Source organism: Sorex fumeus, unplaced genomic scaffold (assembly GCF_029834395.1).
Source record: "Sorex fumeus unplaced genomic scaffold, SorFum_2.1 ptg000061l, whole genome shotgun sequence".
In the NCBI taxonomy this organism is placed as follows: domain Eukaryota; kingdom Metazoa; phylum Chordata; class Mammalia; order Eulipotyphla; family Soricidae; genus Sorex; species Sorex fumeus.
Window position 1 is genome coordinate 31,389,389 of NW_026606118.1, and position 26,536 is coordinate 31,415,924.

The 26,536-nt window shown below is 38.0% G+C and overlaps 1 protein-coding gene across 1 annotated transcript in view; it reads left to right on the forward strand.

Moving 5' to 3' along the window:
- Positions 1-26,536, forward strand: part of SGK1 (serum/glucocorticoid regulated kinase 1) — a 132,442-nt gene that overhangs the window by 42,915 nt on the left and 62,991 nt on the right. Inside the window, exon 2 of the mRNA XM_056126053.1 lies at positions 11,636-11,851. Coding sequence (XP_055982028.1) covers positions 11,636-11,851 — 216 coding nt within the window. The remainder of the gene's footprint in view (positions 1-11,635; positions 11,852-26,536) is intronic.

The window sequence follows — 26,536 nt, forward strand, 5'->3', positions numbered from 1 at the left end:
ATACCCAAGCTTCCTTCCCATTCCTACTTCGGTTATTCTAGTTTGGTGCTTGTTGTTCCTTTCATGATCGATTGCTGACTCATCTTCCTAATGTATTCTTGACAATCTTAAATCCATTCTTCCTAGAACACAGAAAGACATTTTTGACAGTTCCGCCTCTCCTGCTTGAGATATTCAGTGACCACTCACTGCCCACCACCCTGATTTTCCATCAATCCAACTTCTTTCTTGAAGTGTTTTTCTTTTCTCCCTGACCTCATTTTCTACACATCTCATGCAGGCTCTTGTACTGTATCTTAACTCCTGCTTCCTCCCTGCTGATAGTATCTTTTTTTCATTTTAATTTAACTTCTTTACAAATTAGTCACCAAGAATCAGTTTCACTATCATTTCCTCCAGGAAGACTTTCCTGATTTCTTCTAACTGGTACAAATATCCCCTACAACCATATTTCTTCTCAAAATACTTTATATTAAACTCATGATTTGTGGCATGGCTCCATCATTTTAATTGGCAAAAATAAATCAGACCTTATAATAGTGCCAAGAATGGAACTTACTTAAATCATCTTGCTTAATCCTCACAAAAACCCTGATGAAGTAGATATTATTATCTTTGCAAGTTCAGGAACTGAGCTCTGGACAGACTCAGTTAATTGCCCGTGGCGGGACTGTTGGACTTTTCAGTCAGGCAAAATTATTATGGAGCTCATAAGTTCAACAGTGTGCTACATTATGCACTTGCTATGCAATGGAAAACCACAAGCTCGGGGATCAGTTAAATGCAAGTACCTCCACTCAAAGTTCACTCGAACAATTACAGTTTTTGTGTCCCTATCACCCAACGTAACAATACCAGGCAAATAGTTGTACTTTCATTGAAAAAAATGTAAATGCTATAAAGTTTGCAAGCTAAGCAAGTACTGGGGAGTGCATTGGATTTGACAGTGAAGATCATTGATAAAAACTTATTTCAGTGAAGTAAGACCCTTATGTTATCTTTTTCATTTTTGAAATATTAGAGAATATATACATATTGCTTTAAAAAATCATTTGTAAAGAATTAAGGAGAGAATGTGAGGCAAAGGCAAACAAACAGAGCTCTTCTTTTCATGAAAAAGAGGATAGCTGGGAGAAGAGTTTGAGAGGACTAACTAGGGGCGGCTACATTTTTTTAATTAGTTGACTCATTTCCAGAGATAGTGCAGCAATGTGTGGAATGTGCTAACAGAGATAGTAGCAGGAGAAAAGGAGATGCTAAAAACACTTTAAGAAAAAAAAAAAAAAAAGGATTTCTTCTCCCACCTGTGCTCAGGGATCACTGCTGGTGGTCCTGGGCTCAGACTCGCATTGGCCAGGTGCAAGGCAAGTGCCTTATCCACTGTACTATTGTTCCACCTGCTTTTATTTTTGGAGTTTTAGGTGTTTGTTTGTTTTTTTGTTTGTTTGTTTTTGTTTTTTGGTTTTTTTTGTGGGTTTTTTTTGTTTTTTTGTTGTTTTTTGTTATTTTTGCGCAGCCAACTTGGCCGACATGAGTTCGATTCCTCCGCCCCTCTCAGAGAGCCCGGCAAGCTAATGAGAGTATCTCGCCAGCACAGCAAAGCCCGACAAGCTTCCCGTGACGTATTCGGTATGCCAAACACAGTAATAACAAGTCTCACAACGGAGATGTTACTGGACTCGCTTGAGCAAATCAATGAACAATGGGAGGACAGTGCTACAGTGCTTCTCCCCCCATTTCTTGATGCTAGAAATTAAACTCAGGGTCTCTCACACACACCGCAATCCTTCAACCACTGGGCTTCATTGTGGCCCTAGAACGGGGGATTCTTGGAGATAACAGAAGAGAAAGTTTCTAATCCACTTACAGTCAGGTAATGATCAGGTAGGCCAGGACCTTTCAGAGATCAACTCAGTACCATTATTTCCCTTAGCCTGACTTTTTTTTGGGGGGGGGGAGGAATGAGGGGGGGAGAGGGAGGGTAGCAAGACACTTTTAAAAAAAAAAGACACTTTATTTTAAAAATCAAAGCACTGTGATTTGCAAAGACATTCATAGTTGAGTTTTAGATATGAAACATTGCAGCACAAATTCCACTACCAGTATCAACTACCTTCCACCAATGTTCCCAGGTTTCCTCACATATTCCTTCACCCTTGCCAGCCTGAATTTTTAATCCCAAAAGCAAGAAACACCCGACTATTCCTTAGTTATCTGAGCAAAAAATAATAATAATAATAATAATAATAATAATCTCTCCCCAAATCTAGGAGAGATTAATTCAAACTACAAGAATTAATCTACAACTTAAAGCATTGAGAATCAGTCCTACAATTTAAAGCATTGTTACCTCTAATTCACAAGAAAGGTTTATCTTGTTGAATTCCTGAGTTGTTTTTACTAGAGAAAAAAAAAAAAGTTGTGGACTGGGATAGAGTGATTACTGCCAAAGTGCGAAGGAGAAAGGTGATTTGTTAAAATTTCTGGAGCTGGAAGTACAGGGCAAGGGCTGACTCGTGACTTAATTGTCCTGACAAATGCTGGGTGGAAGGATGAGATCACAGCTTGATGGGAAAATGGAGCCCAGCCAGGCTGCTGCCTGTGTGAGCAGCTGAAGAACTCTCAGCTGTGCACTCTCCTTCAGCCCACAGCCACCTATCAGCCAACTTCACACCCCCATACTGAGCCTGGCAAAACCCCACTAGACCCTGAGAATCTAGAACAGGGTGCATGTACCCTGATGAATGTGGAGAGGAAAAGACCCACAAATACCAAGACAACATCATGGAGAATTCCAGATGGAGTGGAATATTCTCATGGTGGAGAATTCCAGAACCAGTCTATCTTTGCAGGGTGCCTGTTCTGGGGAGATATTGCTGTGTAAAGAAAATAGTGATGTGGAAACAGACCTATTGCCTTCAGCAAGGATGGTAGCAAAACATGATAAGATCCATAAATGAGTAAATACAGTTATCATCCAAAGTAATCAAATCATTCCCATTTTTATTGCCCACTATTTGTAAGACTATCTGTTAGTCTAAGGAGCTCTTTCACTCTTAGGATTCAGATGACATAGGCATAATAATAACCCGTGAGCATGAAAGCCCCGTGATTCTGTGTGAGCACTTAGTCATACAGATGTGCAAAGAAAGGAAAACTATATGTGACCAGGGTAACTGGAGTAAAGGAAATCAGACTGATAGCACAAACCACGTGTGAGGGTACTATTTCATTTCAGCAGCTGCTGCTCTGAAGCCACCCTAGGGCACCAAGGTGAGAGGTATTTGCTTCCAGAAATCTTCCCGGAATGCATGTAACACCCTAAGCAGCCTGGTAGCAGGAATTCTCTAGAAAGGGTAGGTGGGTTGATTTCTTGCTATAATTAATTGAATTAACCAAATTATCTCATTAGAAAACTTGCTTGACTCCATCCAAATCGAAACTTACTGTGATATCATATGAATTGAACCAGTTTTCTACAATAAGGATGCGTCCTCTCCCCCCAAAAGTCACAAAAGTTGTGTGCAGCATTAAGTATCCTTGGATTTTTACAGAAAGATAGCTCTGCCCTACCCTAAGACAAAAAAGAATGATTAGAGGGTCTGGCACTGCTTTATGAGTTTCCAAATAAGTACCTGAACACTGTAATTTTTCTGCCTCAATTGATATTATTATCAGCTAAACCATTTAAATTAAGAGCAGTATCTGCTCGCCATTACGTAATAGGCAAAACCACAAGTGGAAAATCTCTACAAGCTGGCCAGTCTCCTTAACTACATCTGGCACTTTTCTTGTCTGAGGGATTATTGCTTTGGGATATCTCTCCATCCACCACACCCCACACCCCCCCCAAAAAAAAGAGAAATTAGTCAAAGCATAGCAGAACGGATTCAGCGAAGAAATGGACTAGCATTTTGCATACACTTTGTTGAGTAAGAGGAGTTGTGTGATTGAAAGAAGGCCCTCACTCTCACCTTGTGTCTGGAGAGGTAAGTGCTTCTACAAGGGCACAGAACCCACCCTAGGAAGAACACGTTCTTAAAGTCACAGGACAGAGGTGGAGGGTCTCAGCATTTTGGTGGTGGTGTGGTGCAGTGACTGTACTCAAAACCAAAAATATTAATTCTACTGTGAGGGGAGGGGGGGAAATAAACAAAAAGAAATAAGATGTGGGTACCTGTGATAACATGAAGGGACACTGAAAACACTTGAGTGAAAGTAGCCAGCAACTAAAGATCATTTATTATCTAATTCCACCAATAAGAAATGCCCAGATTAGGCAGAACTGTGGAGACAGAATGTCAGCCATCTGGTTGTCTGGGTCTGACAGGGCTGGGGAAAGATGAACAGGGATTGGTGATGGATAGGAGTTTCTTTTGAGGTTCACAAAAAAAAAAAAAAAGGAAAAAAAGATGTTGAAAAGAGTAGCGATGACTGCACAACTATTCTTGTGAATATGCTAGAAACTATGAAACTGTACACTGTGAAGTGGGAAAATATATGACATGTGAATTCTTTTTTCACAAAGTAATGACTAAAAATGGGGGAGGGAGGGAATCCCCAGTGAGGGACTTTTTTATTTGCCCCGAGTGGGAGGGCCTCCCTCTCAGTCCGTGTTTATTTAGTGCTCTTCCCAGTCTGTTGCGTAGCGCTGAATACAACTGTGGCCCAGGTGGCCACGGAACCAGGGCTACAGCTTGTATCCGGGCATTCATGTTTCTCACACACACAGCCGCTCTGGCTTTCCCCGTGTCCTTGTGCCTGGTCTCAGAGGGCCTCTCAAAGCCTCTGGCTGTCATCTACTCCCTCCAGCAGTTCAACTCAGTGCCTGAAGGAACACAATAGGCCAGTTGTAGCTTGTAACCCCTGGGGGGGTGGGGGCGGACGGGGAGGGTGTCTCCACTCAGCAATTTTAGAGGGCACCTTGCCTGCCTGGCTCTGAGGCCTGTGAGCTCCTGTGCGTTCACTCACACACCAGTCACTCTCCAGAGACCAAGTAAACATCACAAACCCTGTCATTACTCTGATTGAGAAAACAGCATAAACCATGTCATTCCTCTGACCTGAGAAAACTACTTGAGAGGTTACAAAGAAAGGGAAGGGAGTCAAGGAGTTGAGGAGTAGCAGAGAAGGGACCCACTATGGACACTAGTAGGGAGACTCAACCAAAGGGGACAAAGCAATGTTAAGAGAAAATCAGTACATAATTTCAGCAATGGTCCTGTTACAAAATGTTTTGCTGGCTCTATTTTGTTTTGTTTTGTTTTGGGGTCATGCCCGGCAATGCACAGGGGTTACTCCTGGCTCCGCACTCAGGAATTACTCCTGGCGGTGCTCAGGGGGCCATATGGAATGCTGGGAATGGAACCCTGGTTGACCGAGTGCAAGGCAAATGCCCTACCCTCTGTGCTATTGTCCAGCCCTCACTATTTTTTTTTTTTAATAAGTAACTCCAACCTCCATGGTGCTTGTGGAGAAATGGATGATTTCCGTATTTCTTTGGCCACACACTCTGTAGAAAGAGGGAGATTATCAGAGCCCCACGTCCATAAATCTCTGGGGGTTGTTAATTTGTTGACGGTTATTTGGAGCTGTGAACCTTTCTCATGAAATGCCTCCCCCATCAACCTCCAGCCTCCAGTGGAATGTGTTAAGGCACACAACACAAACTTTCAGAAGATTTGAGTCAATCAGGGAGTTTAAGTGAAAAAGAATGAATTTGAATTACCAAAACCTCAGATATCTGAGCTAAACACAAATCTGAAGCTGAATAGAAATCTGAGCTAAACACCTAAACACAAATTTCACAAGTAGAGCTAGACAAATTATTGGTTTTGTTTGCTTTGTGGGTTTTTTGGTTTGTTTTTCTTCTGAAACCCTTCAGTAAGTAGAATATCACTGTTTGCCTCATCTCTTCAATTTGTAGCTTAAATCTTTATTCTGAAATCCAGACTTTATAATTTAGCTACCTGAGGACAGAGATGTAGATAGTGCAGAGGTAAAATAATTTGCCTCCCATGTAGCTGACACTGATTGGATTCTAGCATTACATGCTCCTGTAAGCATCACTGGAAAAGGTGCTCTCCCAACTCACACAGAATCCCCGCCCCCCACCCCCAAGAACCACCAGGTATAGCCTACAAACCAAAAATTAATTGAAAAAATTTTTACCGTTAGCTGCTTTTGACCACTTACTTGAATGTCTCAGAGCCTACGAATATAGTTCAATCATAGAGATACCTCATGAGGCCATGAGTTTGCCCCCGGCACTGCAGAACAAAAACAGAAACAAAACAAAAAGACACTAACACCAAACTCCATCTTCTCCTGGTAAACAACAAGACAAAGCAAAATAAAACCCAAACCAAATAAGACCCCTGTTCTGGAAAGCCTGACTTTATCACATCATTGAAAAAAAAACAAAAACAAAAAAAACAAAACACCTCACCCTACTGTGATCCTAAACTGTCGTTTCTATTTTATTTTCCTTTTCACATTAAGTTCATGTTTTTGCTTTCTTAAATAATTGATTTGCTTAAAAATAGCTTTGTTCTCAGGAGCCAGAGTGATAGTATAACAGGTAGGGTGCTTGCCCAGCATACAGCAGACCCGAGTTCAATCCATGGCAGCCCATATGGTTCCCTGAACCCACTAAGAGTGATCCCTGTGCACAGAGCCAGGAGTAAGTCCTGAGCACCATCAGGTGTGGCCCTCCCCCAAATAACAATAAATTTGTTCTGGCAGCGATCTAGAAGGGCAAGGGCAAGCTTGTGGAATTCCCCTGGTCATTGCTGAGTTATCCATATGACACATCCGTGGTCTTCAAACATGAGTGAGGAATGATAACATTTTAAATGCTGAAAGCCGTTTGTTGGTTTGTTTTAGAGATAAACCGTTTATCTTTAATGATTAGAAGATACCAAAGAGTTTTAGTCTTAGTTCCTGGACTTCCACTTCATAGTTATTCTATACAGTTAGAATAACTTCAAGGATCAAATGATGATTTTTAGAGATGCGGGGTAGAGTTCACAAGTTTTGTTGTGGTTGATGTCACTAATTTGCTTGTAGTGTTTTTTTTGTTGTTGTTTATTTGGCATTTTAAACTTAACCCTATATGCCCTTGAGCAAGCATGAACCCCCAATTTGCCACAGTCTTCCTACCACTTCCTAGTTAATTTAAATGGGTGGGGGATGGGGAGGGTTGTGTGGTTTCAGCTATGCACTGGAGCTCAGGGCTTACTCCGGCAATGTAAACCATAGAACCGGGATTGACCTTATGCCAGACAAGTGTCTTGTGTCTTGCTTTCCTACTACCTCACAAATCACCCACCACTCTTATCATAAAGCTTCATATACTTCCTTTTCCTTTCAGCCTCGGAAGACATTGTATTTGCTAGTAGAAACTGGTTCATGTTTTGCATACACCCATAGTTGTAGTGCTGATCATATACTAATTTTCAGTGTGACTCTGGATGAATTACTAAGGTCTGTGGATCTCTTCCAACTCTGAAATTTTATGAAAACATCCATTGATTGTATTTGGACTTATGACAGCCTTTGCTCAAGGTTATTCTGTTTTAGAGTTCTTGAGTGGATATCAAATGAAATGACATTTTCTTGTGTGATTTTTAATGGTTTAATTTCTGATAACCAGTAGATTAATTAAACTTATAAATTGGGTATACATTGAAGTGAGATATAAATACTTGTCCTTTAATAAACACATTTGTTTTTCCTTTTAGCTAATAAAATTTAAATTTAGTCACATAGTTGTTCTTCTTCTATAAATGTAATAATTATAAGACAAAACTGCATCAAAAATACTCTAAATATAGTGTCTCATAAGTATAAGATTCATTTCAATATGCCAAGATTTCTAATCAGTCAGTCCATACAAATTTATTCCAAGATAAATCTCTTTTAAAATTCTATTCATAGTAATTCCCAAATTAAATCTATTTGGCATGAGACATTGAAAGTAAGCCAGAATAAAAGACTGATTTTTAAAATACAACGTTGGAAACTAATCAGGAATGATTACCAACTTCAAGTTCCAGATCCTATGAATAAGAATAACAAAAAATATTTCCATCTCTAATGAAGCTGAATAGTTTATAGGTTGATCAAAAAGACATTAATTACTAAGTATATTAGGAAAAGAGATTCTATTACAGTCTTGAACTTTTAGAGTTTCATTTAAATTTTCATTGATGAGTCAAATAAACAGTTTGAATGCATCTACCAATATATTTATTGATCCCTAGCATACAAAAGGGTATTGATGGAAACATTCCAAATGTAACATTAGGTTACATTAAAAAGATATATTTTAGAGCTAGAGAGATAGCTCGAGGGGCTGAACACGTGCTTTGCCTCCTGAAGGCCCAGATTCTATCCCTGACACAATGTGGTCCCCTCAACACCCCTGGTAGAGAGGCCCAAACATCACCAGGCGCCACTCAAAAAAATGTTTTTATTTAAAAAAAATCATTAAAATATCACTGCACTATAACCTAATACAAGTTTCTGGTGTGTATTTTTAAAAACCAATGTGTTTGTGAACACGCATATACCTCTAGTAAAAGCTCACCACTAGCAGTCCAATTCTTTTTTTTTTTCCTTAAATTTTTATTAGTGAAACACCAGGAGGTACAATTGTAAACCCACAAACTTTTGTGCTTGGGTTTCAGTTATACAATGATCGAATACCCATCCCTCCACCAGTGCCCATTCTCTACCACCACCAGTCCCAGTATCCCTCCCACCCTCCTTTCCCCCATCCCACCCTACCTCTGTGGCAGGGCATTCCCTTTTGTTATCTTTCTCCTTTTGAGTGCTGTGGTTTGCAAAAGAGAGCAGTCCAATTCTTTCCTTCACCATGCAAATGTCTACTTTGACCTGATTGAATGACACCACTTTCCCCTTCCCTTCTGGTGTCTACTAATAGGTCTTGCAGGATAACAGATTGTTCTTGTTTTATTTAGGTCATCTTTTAGCTCATCAATTTGTGTTTTTCTTAAACTATTTCTGACTGAAATAATATGATATTTATGTCTCTATATAACCTTCTTTTACCATGTATAATATCTTCCAGGGTTGATTAGTGTTATAAATGACAGAGCTTTAATTTCTTCTATTCCATTGTGTATATGTACTCCAATTTACCTAGTCATTCATCTTCTGCTGATGCACAGTGAGGTGTTTCCAGCTCTTGCCTATTGTTTTTTGTTTGTTTGGTTTTTTGTCTGGCTCATGCATTCAAAAATTACTCCCAGTGGTGCTCGAGGGACAATATGGGATGCAGAGAATTGAACCCGGGTCAGCCGCGTGCAAGGCAAACGCTCTACCTGCTGTGCTATCACTCCAGCCCCCAGCTCTTGCCTATTGTAAATAATGCTGCAATAAACATGGGTGGGCATGTTTCTTTGAATTCATGTTTTTGTATTTTTAAGGCAAATAACAGAATCATATGAAATTTCTAATTTTAATTAAAAAATATTTTAGATCCAGAGAGCTCAAAGAACTAAGGACATGTGAGAGCTGTATGTTTGATCCCTGAAACTGCATGATCCCCCAACCATCATTAGGCATGGCCCAGAAACATAAAAAGGAAAGGAAGAAATATTTTAATGGCTTTTGAAAAAAGTACATATAAATAATTAAAATACATGTATATACTCAAAGTAAAAATATGATTGTAATTTCTTAAAATGTTTATAAACATTAGGAGAAATAATTATTTAAAAATTAAAGAAATTGTGAAAAATAGGAAATAAAAAATCACCCATAATTCTACCAATGAATAAAGCAGTTTTTATGTTGTCTATTGATTTTTCCCTGTAGCTATTATGTGTATTTTATGCCTTAATTATGGTTATTGAATAATTCTATATTTTGCTGTTTTCATATAATTTTGTTCTTAATATTTTCCATTTTGTCACTGTTTATACAATATATATAGTGATGACATAACATTGCATCAAATTGCTTAAACATTCTTTACTACTGCAATTTTACCTTATTAGCACATTTAAAAAATTAATTGTAGCATTACAAATTAAAATTAAGTACCGTGGTTTTATTTCTTCATCCTGTGGCATATGCTGCTTACACTAATTGGATAGCTATGAAAGAATCCTCAGAAGTTTCAAAAAGCTTGTAAACGACACATTAAGCCAAGATAAATTTCAAGCATTTGATCGCCATAGGTCTAACAGTACTCTAACATTGTCAAAATTGCCTTCCTATAGCCCTTAGCACAATAGCTAGGATATGAAATAAACCTAGATGTTCAGTGGCAGATGAATGGATAATAAAGGTGTTGTATATAATACACAATGAAACACTACACAGCTGCAAGGAACAATGAAATCATGCAACTTGCTGCAACTTGGATGGATGTGGGGGAATATTATATTAACTGAAGTAAGTCAAAAGCAGGAGAACAAACACCAGATGATACTTATCATTGGTATATAGAAAAATAACAGGACAAGGGAATGCATGGTATCAAAGTGGGTATACCTAGATTACCTAGATTACTCTGCATCCTAGTTTATAGAAAAGAGAACAAAAAGAAAACAATGAAGGCAAGAAGAAAAAAGAGGTGGCCAGAAGCTAACAAGAGCAAGGACCAGAGACCCTTAGTACGTCAGTGGTGTAGAGATGAAGTATATGTACATGTCTAAACCACAGAACCAACAACTATGCAAGCAGGTGATCCAAATTTAAAAATATGCCTACCAAGGAAGTAGGCTGGGGCCAGAGCAATAGCACATTAGATAGGGTGCTGGTCTTGCATGCAGTCAACACAGATTTGATCCCAGACAATACATATAGTCCCCCAAGCACCACCAGGAGTGATCCTTGAGCACAGAGTTAGGAGTAAGTCCTGAGCAGTTTCTGATTTGGGGCACCCCTGGCAAAAAATGTAGGAGGCAAGCTGAGAGGTGGGAGGGAAACTAAAATCATTGGTGGACAATGATTATTTTGAAAATAATAATAAAAATAATTTTAAAATAATAATAAAAATAAATAAAAACAAAAACAGAACAGATATATTCTTGGTGGTGCATGGGGACCACCTCAGGTCAGTCACCTGCAAGGCAGACGCCCTATCCACTGTACTATCATAACTCCAGCCCAAAAGAGATATTTCTTAAAAACATTTATAAAAACTTTTTCTAATAAAACTTTTCCACAAAACATTTTTTCCAATAAAACAACATTTTATAAGCAAGTGAAAACATTATAAAATCTTCACAGCAACCTCATTCTTAGAGATAGGAGAGAGATGAGATGAAATGACCATTCAAAAAAATGCATTAAAAAATAAAATAATACTAATTCCTCACTACATACACACACACACACAAACACACACACACACAAACTCACACATACACACACCAACCTCCAATTCCCAGCCTTTGATAACCAAAAATGAAACCACAAGCTCAAAAATAATACATTTCTGGAAATTAATTGATCCACATTGAAGTTGTTCTAAGAAAGACAAATGCTGAAAAATTAAATTGAATTTTATTCTTTTATGATCATCTCTGCCAAACTTCCATGGTATGCCCATTAAACATTAAAAGGAGGTTAATTGTTTCTCTTCTTTTGCATGTCATAGGTACGAAGATGGATCAAGAGCCCAATGGTCAGCGTAGACAAGCATCAAAGTCCTGGCCTGAAGTACACAGGCTCCTCCATGGTGCATATCCCACCTGGGGAGTCCCACTTTGAGCCTTCCCTATATCAGACATGCTTGGGAGACCATGACTTCCACAGAGGAATGCTCCCTCAGGAGAAGGAGTCTTGTTCATGGGAAACTCAATCTGGGTGTGAAGTAAGTTCAGTTTTGTTCTGGATCCATTTTCCTAAAGTGGTTCTGGATCTTTGCTTTTCTTCTATGCATGCCATTGTATAACACCTCAAAATTTTAATGCACATTTATAAAGCTTCTGAGAAGTTTATAAGATTCTGGTCTTCAGTAGACCATTATTTACACTATTTCTTTTAAAACACTTTATTTGTCAGAGCAGTTTGGGACTCAGAGTATATTTGAGTGGTAGAAAGAGAGATTTTCCCGTATACTTCCTAGCCTGATAAGTGCTTACTCTTCCTCACTATATCAACTTCTTGACCACAGCAGTACATTTGTTATAATAAATGACTCATATATGGGCTGGAGTGATAGCACAGCCAGTAGAGCATTTGCCTTGCCCGTGGCCAATCTGGGTTCATTCCTCTGTCCCTCTCGGAGAGCCTGGCAAGCTACCGAGAATATCCTGCTCACATGGCAGAGCTTGGCAAGCTCCCTGTGGCGTATTTGATATGCCAAAAACAGTAACAACAGGTCTCACAATGGAGACGTTGTTGGTGCCCTCTTGAGCACATCGATGAACAACGGGAGGACAATGCTACAGTGCCACTACCCAAACTCCACAGTTTACCATTCACTCTGGTGTTATCTATCCTGTGGGTTTGGACACATTTCTTATGGCAGGCAATCATCATTAGACTATTATGAGAGTACATTCACTGCCTTAAAAATTATTTTTCCCCAATTATTCTTTCCTTCTAATTTCAACCTCTAACCCCAACCACAGATATTTTTACTATTTTCATGGGCTATCATTTTCTGAATGTGACAATGGGAGTCACACATATATTACCTATTTGGGGAAGAGAGGATGATGGGGGCCACACCTCATGAAAATGCTCATTTTCATCTTCTGCTCAGGAGTTACCCATGACAGAGCTAAGGGATCAGGTGACACTGAGCATTCAAACCAGCGTCAATCACAAACAAGACACTTATCTCCTATACTATATCGCAAACCCTGTCTACTTTTTTAAATGCTGTTTTAAGAGTGATACAGCAATAATACCATAAACTATAAATTCCTCAAAGTTGTTTGATCCACATGACGAAGGAATGCTAGCAGTTGATTACTAAGAACACTATAGCAGTTACACTGCAGTAAGACAGGGATTTGGGGAGCTGGAGAGATAATGCAACACATAAGACTCCTGCCCTACGCTGCAGACCTAGGTTTGATCCCATATGGTCTCTTGAGCACTGCTGGGAGTGATTGCTTGAGTGCAAAGCTGGGAGTAACCCCTGAACATTCTCAGGTGTGGGCCCCCTATCCCCAAAACAAACTAAAACAGACAAAGTGACCTGCTTCTTTTAATCGGAACTAGAGCGATAGTACAGTGGGGAGGCCGTTTGCGTTGCATGCGACCAACCCAGGCTGGGTTCCCTGCATCCCATATAATCCCCCAAGCACCCACAGGAGTAATTCCTGAGGGCAGAGCCAGGAGTAAACCCTGAGCATCACCGGGTGGGACCCAAAAGGCAAAAAACAAAGACATAAGATTTTTCCTACAAAAAAAGAAAATTGTGTTTATCTTGCACAAGACCAACCTAGGTTTGATCCCTGGTTCCCAAGTCCACCAGGAGTGATACCTGAGCATGAAGCCAGGAGTAAACTCTGAGCACTGCCTGCATTGTGTGACCCATAAACAAATAGAGAAAAAACAAGAGCACTATATCTTCTTTACAGTAGTTTTACTTTATAGTCTCATGTTTATACTGAATTGTTTTTTGGTTTTTTTTTTTGCTACTTTAAATTTTTTTTGTTTTAAATTTTAATTTAAGAAAATTAATGATTTACCTTGAAGGTACTAAGTTTTCAACATTTTTTAACTTGTAATTTAATTAAGTTCACATTTATTTTGACTTTTTAAAACCATTAGGTTAAATGCTTTTATGTCTGGTTTTGTTTTGGTTTCTTGAGCCACTCCTAGTTGTGCCTGCGGCTGACTCCTGGCTCGGAGCTCAGGGGTCATTCCTGGCTGACTCAGGGAGCCATATGGAGTCCCGGAAATCTAACTCAAATGGGCCGTGTTCAAGGCAAATGTCCTACCTGCTTTACTATCACTTCGGCCCATTAGATTAAATGTTAATGTTCTTTTTGATATCACTTTATGGCACAAAAACACAGCAGTAAAGAAGATGGAGTCTTCAAAGAGCAAATAGTTGTAAATTATATTCCAGTATATTATTTTAATCAATGCATTATAAGATGATTAGTGTTAATAACTCCCTTTCCTTTAATTTTAGTTGAGAGTGTTTTTTTGGAGATAAAGAATAGTTTTGCTGTTTAAAGATGAAGAACATGGCTAGAGAGACAGTAGAGGAGTTAAACCAGGGATGTAGCTCAATGTGAGAACACTTGCCTTGCATGTGAGGCCCTGGATATGATTTCTGACACTACAAAAATAATAAATACATAAGGGGCCAGAACTATAATACAGTGGGTAGGGCATTTCCCTTGCATGCGGTTCACCCAAGTTTAATACTTGGTACTCCACATGGTTCCCCAAGCCTTCCAGGAGTGATCCCTGTGCACTGCCAGGTGTGACCCCAAAACTAAATTAATAAACAAATAAACACAAAGACTGAAATATGAGTTCTTTTCAATCTTCTGATATATTGTCTTGGAATCTGTTCTTTCATGAAAAATTCCTATCTTTTGGTTTAACTTCTTAGGGCTATTGGAAGAATCAAATGAGATGACACATATGAAATTTATCATGATCTATCGGGTGCCATGAAATAGAAGTCACTGAGCTTTGTGTTTGCTGATCTGCATATTAGTTAAGCCTGTGAATCTGTAACACTAGATTGACCTTCCATGACTAGATTTGTACTTTGCTGATCTATGAACATTTGTCATGGGCATTTATTGTTTAGTTAGACACTGGCTGAAATCCAGGTTGTTCATAAAGGGCAATAAAAAGATTCTAAGATGCCAGGATTGGCAAACTGTTTCTGTTAAGGGGTAGACAGTAAATATTTCTGGCTCTGCAGACCATACGGTCTTTGTTGCTTCTATTCAGCATTGCCATTATAGGGAAAGCAGCCATAGATAATATACAAATGAATGGGCCTCACTGTGTTTGAATAAGACGTTTATTTACAAAAACATGTGGCGGGTTCACCAGCCATAGTTCGCAGACTCTTAGGCTCAGAATCTTAAAGAGTTTGCCAACTCCTTAGAGTCTAAAGAACCATTCATGACTTAGAGTCAGAGAGCGCTCCAGAAACCCCATACAGCACACAAATGTCTTGGACTAAATGTTTATTTGAAGGCCTACTATATGCCCTATTTGTTTGGAGATTAAGGAGTCAATGGGACTCTATACAAAAGGAAATAATAAACAAAGAGTTGAAGGAATTTAAGGGCACATTGAGATTTTAGTCTTACTTTATCTGAGATAGTAGCTGAATCATTTTCCCATTTACAATGGATTATCTGGTTTTGACTTGCTGGGTTTTTTCCTAAGGTTACCACAAGTCAAGAAGACACCTATATTTGAATTGTTTTTTTTTAATTATTCTTTTCTTCTTATCAGGATAAAAGTTTTAAAACTACCTTGAGAAAGCACCTCTGTTCTTTTAAGTACAGTGTAGGATGAGGAGAATGCACACAAGACTGGTAATAAGAATCCCAAATTGTTTCCCCTGACAATTCCTGATGTGGATTATTTTAGCCAAGTCACTAATTCATACTTGTCACTCAATGTCTCCTGTGGAAATTGAGATTATCCAAGCTCAACATTGAGCTTTACCCAGATGTCATTTTCTTTTTCTCTTTTTTTTTTCCAAGTAATTTTCTTAATAGGATATTTTAAAAAAAAATTGTCAATGCAAACTTCTGTGTAAATAATGTATAAAAGTCAGGAAACTCACATTCTTGTGCCAATATTTCTACAGAGTCAGTATATGAACTTAGGCAGTCACAAATCCTCTCAGCATCATATGATAAGGCTAATGTAATTAACTGGAAACCCCATCTTAGTCTGGGATCCTGGGGCTAGAATTTGATGACCTATAAATGAAAATAATTCCTTTGATGTGGAAAGATAAAGCAGAGAAAATGAGGTGAGAATGTTTTAAATAAAATAAGAGATTAAATACAAATCCTCTTTTGAATAATTGTGGTGTTTTTTTTTCTTGACTTTAAAAATAGAATATTCTTGTCACCTGGGAACACTGGTGGTGGAATTGCTGTTGCAACATCATAAGCCTGAAACAATTCTAGTATGAACAGTTTTGTAAATCATGGTGCCTTAATTTAAGAAATTTAATTTTTAAATAAAAAATGAGTATATAAAAACCAGACTATTCTAAATTCTGTTTTTAATAATCAAAAGTTACAGATTTAAACTATGTATAAAAACACAGTGGCTTTTTTTTCTTTAAACTTATAGAAATATTTTTATTTATTTTTTTTTATTTTTTTATTATAAAATTTTTTAATAGTGAGACATCATGAGGTACAGTTGCAGACTTACACATTTTTGTGCTTGAGTTTCACTTATACAATGATCAAACACCCATCCCTCCACCAGTGCCCATTTCCCACCACCACGGATCCCAGTATCCCTCCCACCCCCGTCCCCCCCAGCCCACCCTGTCTCTGTGGCAGGGCATTCCTCTCTATTCTCTCTCTCCTTTTGGGTGTTGTGGTTTGCAAAAGAAACATTGAGTGGCAATCATGTTTGGTCTATAGTCTATTTTCAGCATGCTTCTCCCATCCTGGGAGGATCCTCCCAACATCTTTATTTGGTGTTCCCCTCTTTATCTGAGCTCCCTTTTCCCCTAATATGTGTGGTTGGCCTCCAAGTCAAGGAGTAAAATTCCTGGTACTAATCTCGGCCATTCTTGGGTGTTAGTTTCCTATTCTGTTACTTTATGTTCCCCAGATGAATGCAATCTTTCTATGTCTATCCCTTTCTTTCAAAACACAGTGGCTTTTGAGCATTGAAAGTAGCGTGTAGAATATTTTATTCTATCATTCCTTGAGAATCATCTGGTTATTGGTATTTAATCATGTCCACCTCCTGCCCCCCCCCCCCCGCGAAGTTTCTCAAAGTCAAACCCCTGCATGTGATCCTTATAATAGTAGTTAGTAGTAATAGTTGTAGGAGTTTTTATTGCAGTAAAGAAAAGATGTGTTTGAAGAGGGAATGGGGAGGAAAATCTGGTATTTCTTTGTTTCATTTGGGGAAGATGGGAGGGATAAACTATGCCCCGCTCTGTGTTCAGGGTCACTTCTAGTACTAGAGCAATGTGGTCTTAAAAAATGAGTGAAGATGGCAGTCTGAACTTACATTGCATGTCTCATCCACATCTTTCTTTGTTTTGTGACTTGGGACTACACCCAGCAGTACTGAGAACTCATGTTCTGTGCTCAGGGATCACCCCTGGAAGTATCCAGGGCACTGTACATGTTTGCTAGCAATCAAACTAAGGTCAATCAGTGCAAAGCAAGTACTGTAATCCCAGCACTATCTCTAGCCCTGTAAATCTTAATGACAGAAAACACCCACACTTTATGATAGTGTTAGTAAATAAGATATGCCATTGTATGAGAATGGGTCTCTAAGAATCATTGAAAAACAGAAGGCAGACATGATTTTAAGACTGAAGAGGAACCATAGTCCTACATGATCACATCAAAGAACTGACACAGTGCACTGAGTTTCCTGCAAGGTTGTATAGAGAACACTTGGAACACTTGCTAAGTTGAAGGTGTTCCAGACAAAGCGTTTTTATCACTGTAAATTTCAGACAAATCGTATGTATGGCAAAACAAAATTAGAAAGGAAGTAATAGGAATTTACACATTGATGAAAGGTGCAGTTATAGTACCACAGGTAGGGCGCTTGCCCTGCACACAGTCAATCTGGGTTTGATCCCTAGCACCCCATGTGGTCTCCTGTGCCCTGCCAGGAGTGATCCCTGAATAGAGCCAAGAATAATCCCTATGCACTTCCAGGTGAAACCACCCACAAGCCTTTAGGCTTTTAACAATATACAATGAAAAATTTTAAAGTACAACTATTAGGAATACAGAGAAAAAAAAAAGCAAATTTGTGTCCTCGGAGAGTATTATTGTACTTGTAGTAATTACCAACTCAAAACCACTGAAAAGAGATTTTTTAATAAACTATCAAATCTGGTATATTCATGGATTTGAATCTTTTTTTGGTTGAATTTTTCAAGACTACATGATCTATTTCCTGTAGGTTTGGAGAAAATAACACTTGCACCAAAAGACTTACTTGGAGAAAGTGAATAGTTATAATTCAACTCTTTTTGTTTGGAAGTCAGGCACCAACCTAAGGATAGCTTCACCCTATGAGACCATTCCACGACTAAGAGAAAGGAACATGCAAGAAAATGGAAACATAGCAATGTTTAACCCCAATGACACCTTGCTTATTCTTCTGTCAGTTATTTTGCCTTGCCCTGTGTGATGTTTGTGTACTTACCTATGTATTCTTGAAGCTCCCTGCCAACAGTAAATCTAATATATTCATTTATTTCTAAATCTGGGATCTTCTTAAATGGTATGATGATGTCAGTGTTCCTTATTTCTCTTCACTTTTATTAGCCGAAATTTAATTGTTTTCACACACATATCATATAAAGACAAGACTAAGAAAACTTCAGCCTAGGCTGACTGTAAATCATATGAATTCCAAAAGTGCTGCCTGCTCAGGCACACAACTGATTCTCATTAAGTTCCCCCTCTCATATGGGACAGATTTGGCTGAGTGAGGATTTCCTCAGACTCCTATGTCTGTCTTTCAGTGGAATGCAGCTCAAAAAATGCTTTGTCAGTGACCAAAGGCTGAGGCCAGGCCACTGAGTGCTGTTTATAAGGCCTATGGAATTCAGTGCTATGGAAGTCTTTGGACTTGAAATGATTAGCCATATTACTACAAACAGAAAAATTACCACTGAACCGTTGACATGATTATATATAAGGTCAGTGTCTCTGCTTCGTCCTTAGCAAATCGCCAAGGACAGTAACAGAGGCACTTTTAATTAAGTGACTTCATATAGATCTTTTTAGGAGAGAGTCTGACCAACAAGGTCATTTAGCATTTCCACCACTTTACCTGCATTTGTTGGTTACCAAAGCCCAGGGAGGTGCTTGGTTACCTTTATATGTCTTCTCAAAGTGATTGAACTGTTCCTTTGAAGCCCAGGAAATTTATAGTTAAAAGGTGGTCAGCTGAGAAAAGTTCTTTCCTGATTTACTTTTCATATTGCTTGAGTTTTTCTCATCTTTCTTAAGAAATAACTATAAAAACATACTTGAAACAGCCAGAAGGCTTTATAGTTGTCTGGATACTTTCAGTAGACACCGTAAAACTGATTTTTTTTTATGAAGGCTTATAGGAAATAAAAGAATAGTGCTTCAAATTGCCCTCTTCCCCCAGCTTTCTGCTCTTGAAATGACATGTTCTATTCAGGGTGATAATGTTTGGTGATTCCTATGCTTATCAGTAATGAAAGTCCTTATTCTGCACCAATTTTAAGCCAAATAATCCTTGTGAAAGCACTTATCACCTTAAGTATAAGATTAAACTACTTAGGAATAAGAAAACGCTCTTTTCTTTTGCTTTGTATCCGCTGTCATGTTATGGAGTGAATGACAAACCAGAAAACCTGTCTCTCCATTCATTCCGTGGTTGATGGTCATGTGACATCACACAGACCATCTCATCTCTAGCAAGTCTCAAGCAGTGCTGGGTTGATGAGAAGATGGGAACCAAATGAGGAAACACATGTGGAAGTTCTTACTTCCATAACTAGCTCTTGAGATACTATTAGTTGGCAAGTACACCTCAGGCTGATAAAAGCTGAAAAGACTTTAGAGCAAGTAAATGAGCCTGGAAGAAAACACTGATCCCATTTCTGAGCTATCTCTAATTAAAAAATCATAAAAATGATAAAGAATACTATCTGGAAAATAATATGACTTGGGAAGCACTAAAAATGATTTAGTAAATGGCTTTCTTAAGATTATGAACATCCTTATTATTACTACCCTCATCATCTATCCAAATATTATTATTATTGGAATACTAAAGCAAAATTGAAAAGACAGCTCAACCCAAGGCAAAATTGGAATTCTTTTCTCTATTTAAGCCAGCATTTTAAAAAATGTGTATTTGGGTGACAGCTGGGTACAGTGGGTAGAACCAAGATCTGGTAGATGCAAGGCAAGCACTTTACTTCTGTACTATCTCCTCAAGCCACTGAAAATAGCATTTTCAATTTAGCCAGAAAAGGGTATGTAAAATAGGGGAAACTAATGATTTCTTTCTAAAAATCTCAATAACTTTTTCTCTTTGTTCGATAGTAAACCTTAATATCCTGACTTTCTAGTCCAGCAGTTCTCTTTGGTCAAAGGACAGAAGAAAGATTAACTTATTATTCCATAGCTTCAGCAAAGATAAATTTCCCATCTTCAGATTTACGTCTTTTTTTTATATGAATCTGCCTTCTTCCTGACTTTTTCTCAGGATTTTCAGAAATTAAATTAAATTAGAATTGTAACAGTGTTGTTGAAATGTTGAAAATATTTCTTTATTTAGGCACAAGGGAGATAGTACAATGGATAGGGCTCTTGCCTTATATGCGGTTTACCCAGGTTTGATTCTCAGCATCCCATATGGTCCCTCAAGCACTGCGAGGAGAAATTCCAGAGTACAGAGCCAGGAATAACCCCTAAACACCATAGGTGTGGTCCAAAAACAAAACAAAACCAAAAATAAAAAAACAAAATCCAAAACCCCACAGCATTCCTTTTTTACATACCAGCTGCATTTCTTCCCCACTATTCTCCATGTGTACTTACTTCATACATGTTGATTGTTATAATATATACATGATAGTGAAATTGTTTTTTTTCAACATGTGCTAGAAATGTTTATATATTGCAACAATTTTCACATAGTTATCATTCTGGTTATCATTGAGTCAAATTTATACTATTTTACATTGCTAACCCTTTTATTTATATTTTTGATAAGCAACAAATGGTTTTTCCACTCAATTTGAATAACATAAGCTGAATGTCAGCATAAATTTCCAGTATTAGAATTTAAAAATAACTATGATTATTGTCAAAATACTTTGGAGACCAGATCAAATTAAAAAGATTCAAATCAATAAAAATGCCACCAACATAATATGAGAACACCTGCTTCACTAACACTTCATCTTGAAGGTCATGGCAAGCTGTTGCTTTTGTTAATTGATATTTCCATGATGTGAGAGGTATTTCTTTGACTATCAAAAATTTAAGAATTTCTTTTTTCACTTGCAATTTATGATGAAAATTGTTTCCTTCAGATGCCTTCTCGGACATGCTTTCTGTCTATTCCACATGCACATTTCATGTCTAGCCAGTTTACCGGCACAGGACCTCTTCCAGGAGAACTTCCATGAATCCATTCCCATTTCTCAGGACTCTTAGATTTGGGAGGTCACGTCCTTCGGATTCATTGCTGCTTTCTCTTCCAAGCAAAGACCAGGAAGGACACTTCTGCTAGGATCCAAGGCGTGTAAGGTGGTAACCATAAATGCCAGTTTATCAGCTTTTTCTCTTTAGCCACCAACCCATGACTGTTTTATTTTTTATTTTTAGATTTTTATTAGTGAACCACCGTGAGGTACAGTTGTAGATTTACGAATTTTTGTGCTTGGGTTTCAGTTATACAATGATCAAATACTCATCCCTCCACCAGTGCCCATTCTCCACCACCACGGATCCCAGTACCCTCCCACCCCCCACCATGACTGTTTTATACCACAGACTTCTGTTGTATTTTAAGATATAATTCAAATCACAAGAATTAAATATTAGTGTCAGGACTTCTTGTGGTAATACAAGTTGACATCTGCCTTCATAACTCTCTTCATTCTTAAGCTCTCCTATAAATTACATCCCACTCAGTATGTCCTGTTCCTAGGTAATTTGTCTGAAAAGAGACAGTATGTAAAATACTGCAGGAAATTACTGCCAGTCCTCTCTTAGGAGCCGCTAGCCAGTGGTTACTCTACCCCTCAGGTTTGAGTATCTGCATTAACCAAATCTTTACTGCTTCCAATTATGCTTATTCCTTTTAGTGTAGTTCTTCTCAGAAACCATATGGTTATTTTCCACTAAGATAATATCCCTTCCTACTAGTTTTGAGACTGGAAATTTTTAAAAATCACTTTTCACAGTTGACTAAAAACCTATGAGAAGGACAGGACTTATAAGATAAAACAAAATTTAATGGTATGCTACTTGACATCTTTTGCCATTCTTTCTTATTTTCAGATTCATAATTAGATTTGTTTCTTGGAATTTTTTTATTAAAATGACCACATTTAATTTGTTAATTAGTATCCTTTAAAATTTGTCTCTGGACACCTGAAAAGACTCTTCTTATAAACATTTTTGAGAACAAGAAAGGAAAAATGATTAGCATTACCTTTATGTTTCCTGTTCACATAAAACAATTAGTCCTCATTCAATCTGTTCACAGAGAGAGAGCCTTAGATAAACAACTAGATATGCTGAGAAGCACATTTGTCTATGTCGTTCAGGATAAATAAATATTCCATTTTCACTTGTCATGAATGTCAGAGCACCTAGCTTTTATAAGCAAGGAAATAAATTAAACTTTTTCTAGGCAAGATTCTGGCAAATTTTAGTTCAAACTGAATTCTTTTAAAAAGAACTCATCATTATGGGTAGAAGTATATTGATACTACTTATGTGACCCAACACAGCCATATTCCACAAAAGGTCTACATTTTTATAAACTTTGAAGAGCAAACATTGATATAAGAACAAATGAAAAGTCCCTTTGAAGTTAGGCCAAACTCCACAGCTTTCTATTTAAAAATTTAGTTTACTTTTCCATTGCCCATCAACCTTGATAAGTCTACAAGATTTTATTTTAAATTCACTCTTCTGGGGCTGGAGCGACAGTACAGTGGGTAGGGCATTTGTCTTGCATGCGACTGACCCATGTTCGATTCCCAGCATCCCACATGGTCCCCTGAGCACCACCAGGAGTAATTCCTGAGTGCAAAGCCAGGAGTAACCCCTGTGCATTGCCAGGTGTGACCCAAAAAGAAAAAATAAATAAATAAATAAATTCCCTCTTCTCTGATGCTGATAGGTCATTTCTCTCTTGATTTTTGATTTGAATTTTAAAATGATCATTTCAAAAGCGTCATCTAGATTTCTATAAGAATTCAACCCACCTGATTGAGTTAGATAAGTAGCAATCTTGAGGGAAAAATATAAGAATTCAGCCCATCTTATTGAGTTAGATAGCACCAGACAGGTAACTATCTTGTTAAGCAACGCAGGTACAGAAGAACCTAGTTTATCTAATTTGTCAAATTGTTTTTGTATGCAGCAAATTAGAAACCACTGAATGTGTTATTTTAGTGAGGCCAAAAGAAGAAAGGAAAGAAAGAAATTAATAATGAGTGTGCTTCTCTTCTTGGGTTAAGTTGCACCTATCAGTGGCACAGAGCTATTTTTAAAACAAAGCAATCTGATACCAGCATGAGGACAAGCCTTTTTTAGGGTAGTGGCCACCTATGTAAGTAACAGGTACACCAGAATGCTTAATCTCCTCCTGGTCTGTTATAAGCCTGTGTTAATTAAGTTTCTATTTTAGGCCAGGCAGTAAGTGCCCTATGCAGTGCTCATAGGAGAGATAGGAAATAGTTCAAGAAACTAGGTAGTTATAATATATTATGATACATGACATACCATAGGGTAAATTTAATAAACCCACTACTTGTGTGTCAAGGAAGATTGCCCAATTGAAGAGAAAGCTAAACTAGGAATGAAGGGTGAATAAATTAGTAAGATAGGTGAATATAGGAAAGAAAAGCCCAAGCATATGGAACAAATGTTCATAAGCTAGGAGGACTAAAATGACAGTGCAAATTTGGAACAAGAATAATAAAAATGAGCAGAGAAACTAGATCTCAGAGCTTTAAGACTTTTCACAAGGGATTTTTTGAAAAGTTCATATGTTATCCTTAAGAAAACAAAGACAAATATTTTGATAGCAACAGTGTTATCGTTGGACGTAAGAATGAACAGGAGTAATTAAAACTTCAGAAATTCTTCCACTAGAAATTTATAGCGTCAGGTCAAGATTTATAACGCTAGACCTGTTAAGGATACATGTGCATACATTTTTATATAGCAGTCTTGATTGTTTTTTTGCAAAGGAAACAAGAATTCCAGATTAAAAGAAGGGTAATATTAGCTAGAATTCTCATTACTCACATGGAGAAGATATGATTTCAATGAGGAGTCTGAGATGATGCACAAACTAGCATTGGCCAAGTTGTTCAGTTTTAGCGACTGCAAAGAAAAGGCCAAATGTGGGAGGAATTGAAAAGCCTCAAAGATGATAGTCATTGGAGGGAGAAAGATACACACACACACACACACACACACACACACACACACACACACACACACAGAAAAGAGTGGAAACATTTCAGATGTGACACATGAATATAGGCAGTTTCCATTATGTGTTTGATTTGGGAAATCTAATCTCTTGGAGAGGCAGAATTTATCTCACTCATAGTTAGGAGATCTCTCTGTCAGGTTTAACTCCGTCAGAGTAAGATAATAACAATGAGAGGAAGGAGAGCAGATGTTTCTATGATGTCATCAGTCTTTGTATAAGAAAAAGACATTAGTAACCCTTGTCAAGAGCTAGTGTGCTTTAGCATTAAAGACCAGGATGGTACTGGCTTCGATTTTTCTTGCCTAATCTCACTGAAGACTAACCAGAAGGGATTTCTAATAGGTTTGAGGGTTAATCTAACTGACCTTCTTTGTGCTTAAACAAGGTACCTCGGCTTTTTTTTAACACAATGCTGAAATCAGCTACTCTAAAATAGACCCAGGATTTGCCATGCAACAGAAGTTTAAAAAATGACAGATTTTAAACAAGTGGGGTGGGGGTTGAGAGATTTTTAACCTCTAAAGAATGTGAAAATCCCAATTATCTTCCTAAGTGAGATCCTAAGAGCTCTGAGAACTTGACTATTTATCAGAAATGCAAGCAGAAGCTTCTGTTTCAACAGATCAAACCTAAAAGCTGTGATTATTTTAGATTGTCACATAATGAATTGGTAATGGATATTATGGGTGATAATATTTATATGATAGGTCAGAAATACCAAATACAAAAATGTTTAAAGAGAAAAGAAATGATGTACACAAAAGCTTAGGATGAAATCATCTGTAATGTCAGTGAATGACATAAATTGTATGACATGAAGTTGGCATTAACATTCATTTTCTTGGTGAGGCTGGTTTAGAAATCTGTGCCATGACTCATGGTTCTCAAACCCACTGCATCAGTCTCACACCTGCTATTCCCATCAGTCAAGCTACATTCATGTCCAAACACCAATAGTCATATTGGACACAAAAATGTATCATTTAGTATTGAGAGGATGAGCAAATTTTAGCTAATGGAATTCATTTCCTCCTCTCAGCATCAATCACGCACTTAATTCGTAAAACTCAGGACAGTTTCTTTTTGTTGTATGTCTCAGAGGCAAATGCTGTTCTGTGTGTTGTGCTTTGTATCAGCCATGTCAAGGTAAATTTTACGAAAGTTCCCAGTTGCTGTGGCTTTAAGCTAAGACCATGAAACAATCTAAATGCTACCTTAACCCCACTTTGGGGAAGCCCAAATTTCACTGTTGCCACACAGGATGTTTAACCGAAGGAGGGATTTTCCCCTTCTGCTCCAAAACACATTACTTCCTTCCTGTTCCTCAATTCAACAGCATGAAAATATTCTCAGAAGCAATGAGCAATTTGTCCTGTCATGGGTGGTCATACTGGGAGGTAGAGAAAAAGGGAGATCAAACACTGGGTATGGTCTGGGCAGTAAGGACAAGAGACCCTGAACACTGGCAAATCAACTTTCTGGACATGATACTTAAACATTACCAGGTACGAGCCAAAAAGCACTGCACTCCTCCCTCCCCCTCCAAAAAAACCCCAAAGCTCTTAGATTTTGTTTTCTGTTATTTAAAATTTTCTTAAGCTTTATTTTATTAAGATTTAACATCATCAAAACTTAATTTTTCCTTACCAAAATTGGAGGCCAAAATTGCTTCAGTCTCATTGCTTAGTTCAAAGTTCACTTTAACAGTGAGCCAAAGAAATAGCTAGATTAACAGTCCACCTATTACCATCCTGTCCCTCAAGCTACTCTCTTCCTTCATCTTTGTGATTTCCTAAGCAACCCCACCACCAAAGCAGTCACTTAGACTGCCTCAATTTTTCTCATAGTTTAAGTTCACCAATTAACTCTAGTTGATTTTTTTAACTCAGGGGCATCATTTTATTTATTTTTTATTTTATTTTTTGTTTGCTTGTTTTGGGGTCACACCTAGCAATGCACAGGGGTTACTCCTGGCTCTGCACTCATGAATTACTCCTAGCAGTGCTAGGGGGACCATATGGGATGCTGGGAATCGAACCTGGGTCAGCCGTGTGCATGGCAAACACCCTACCCCCCTCCCCCCAATCGCTCCAGCCCCAAGGACATCATTTTAATCCCCTTATTTTTCTTTCAAACTTAGATGTTCCCCACTCAA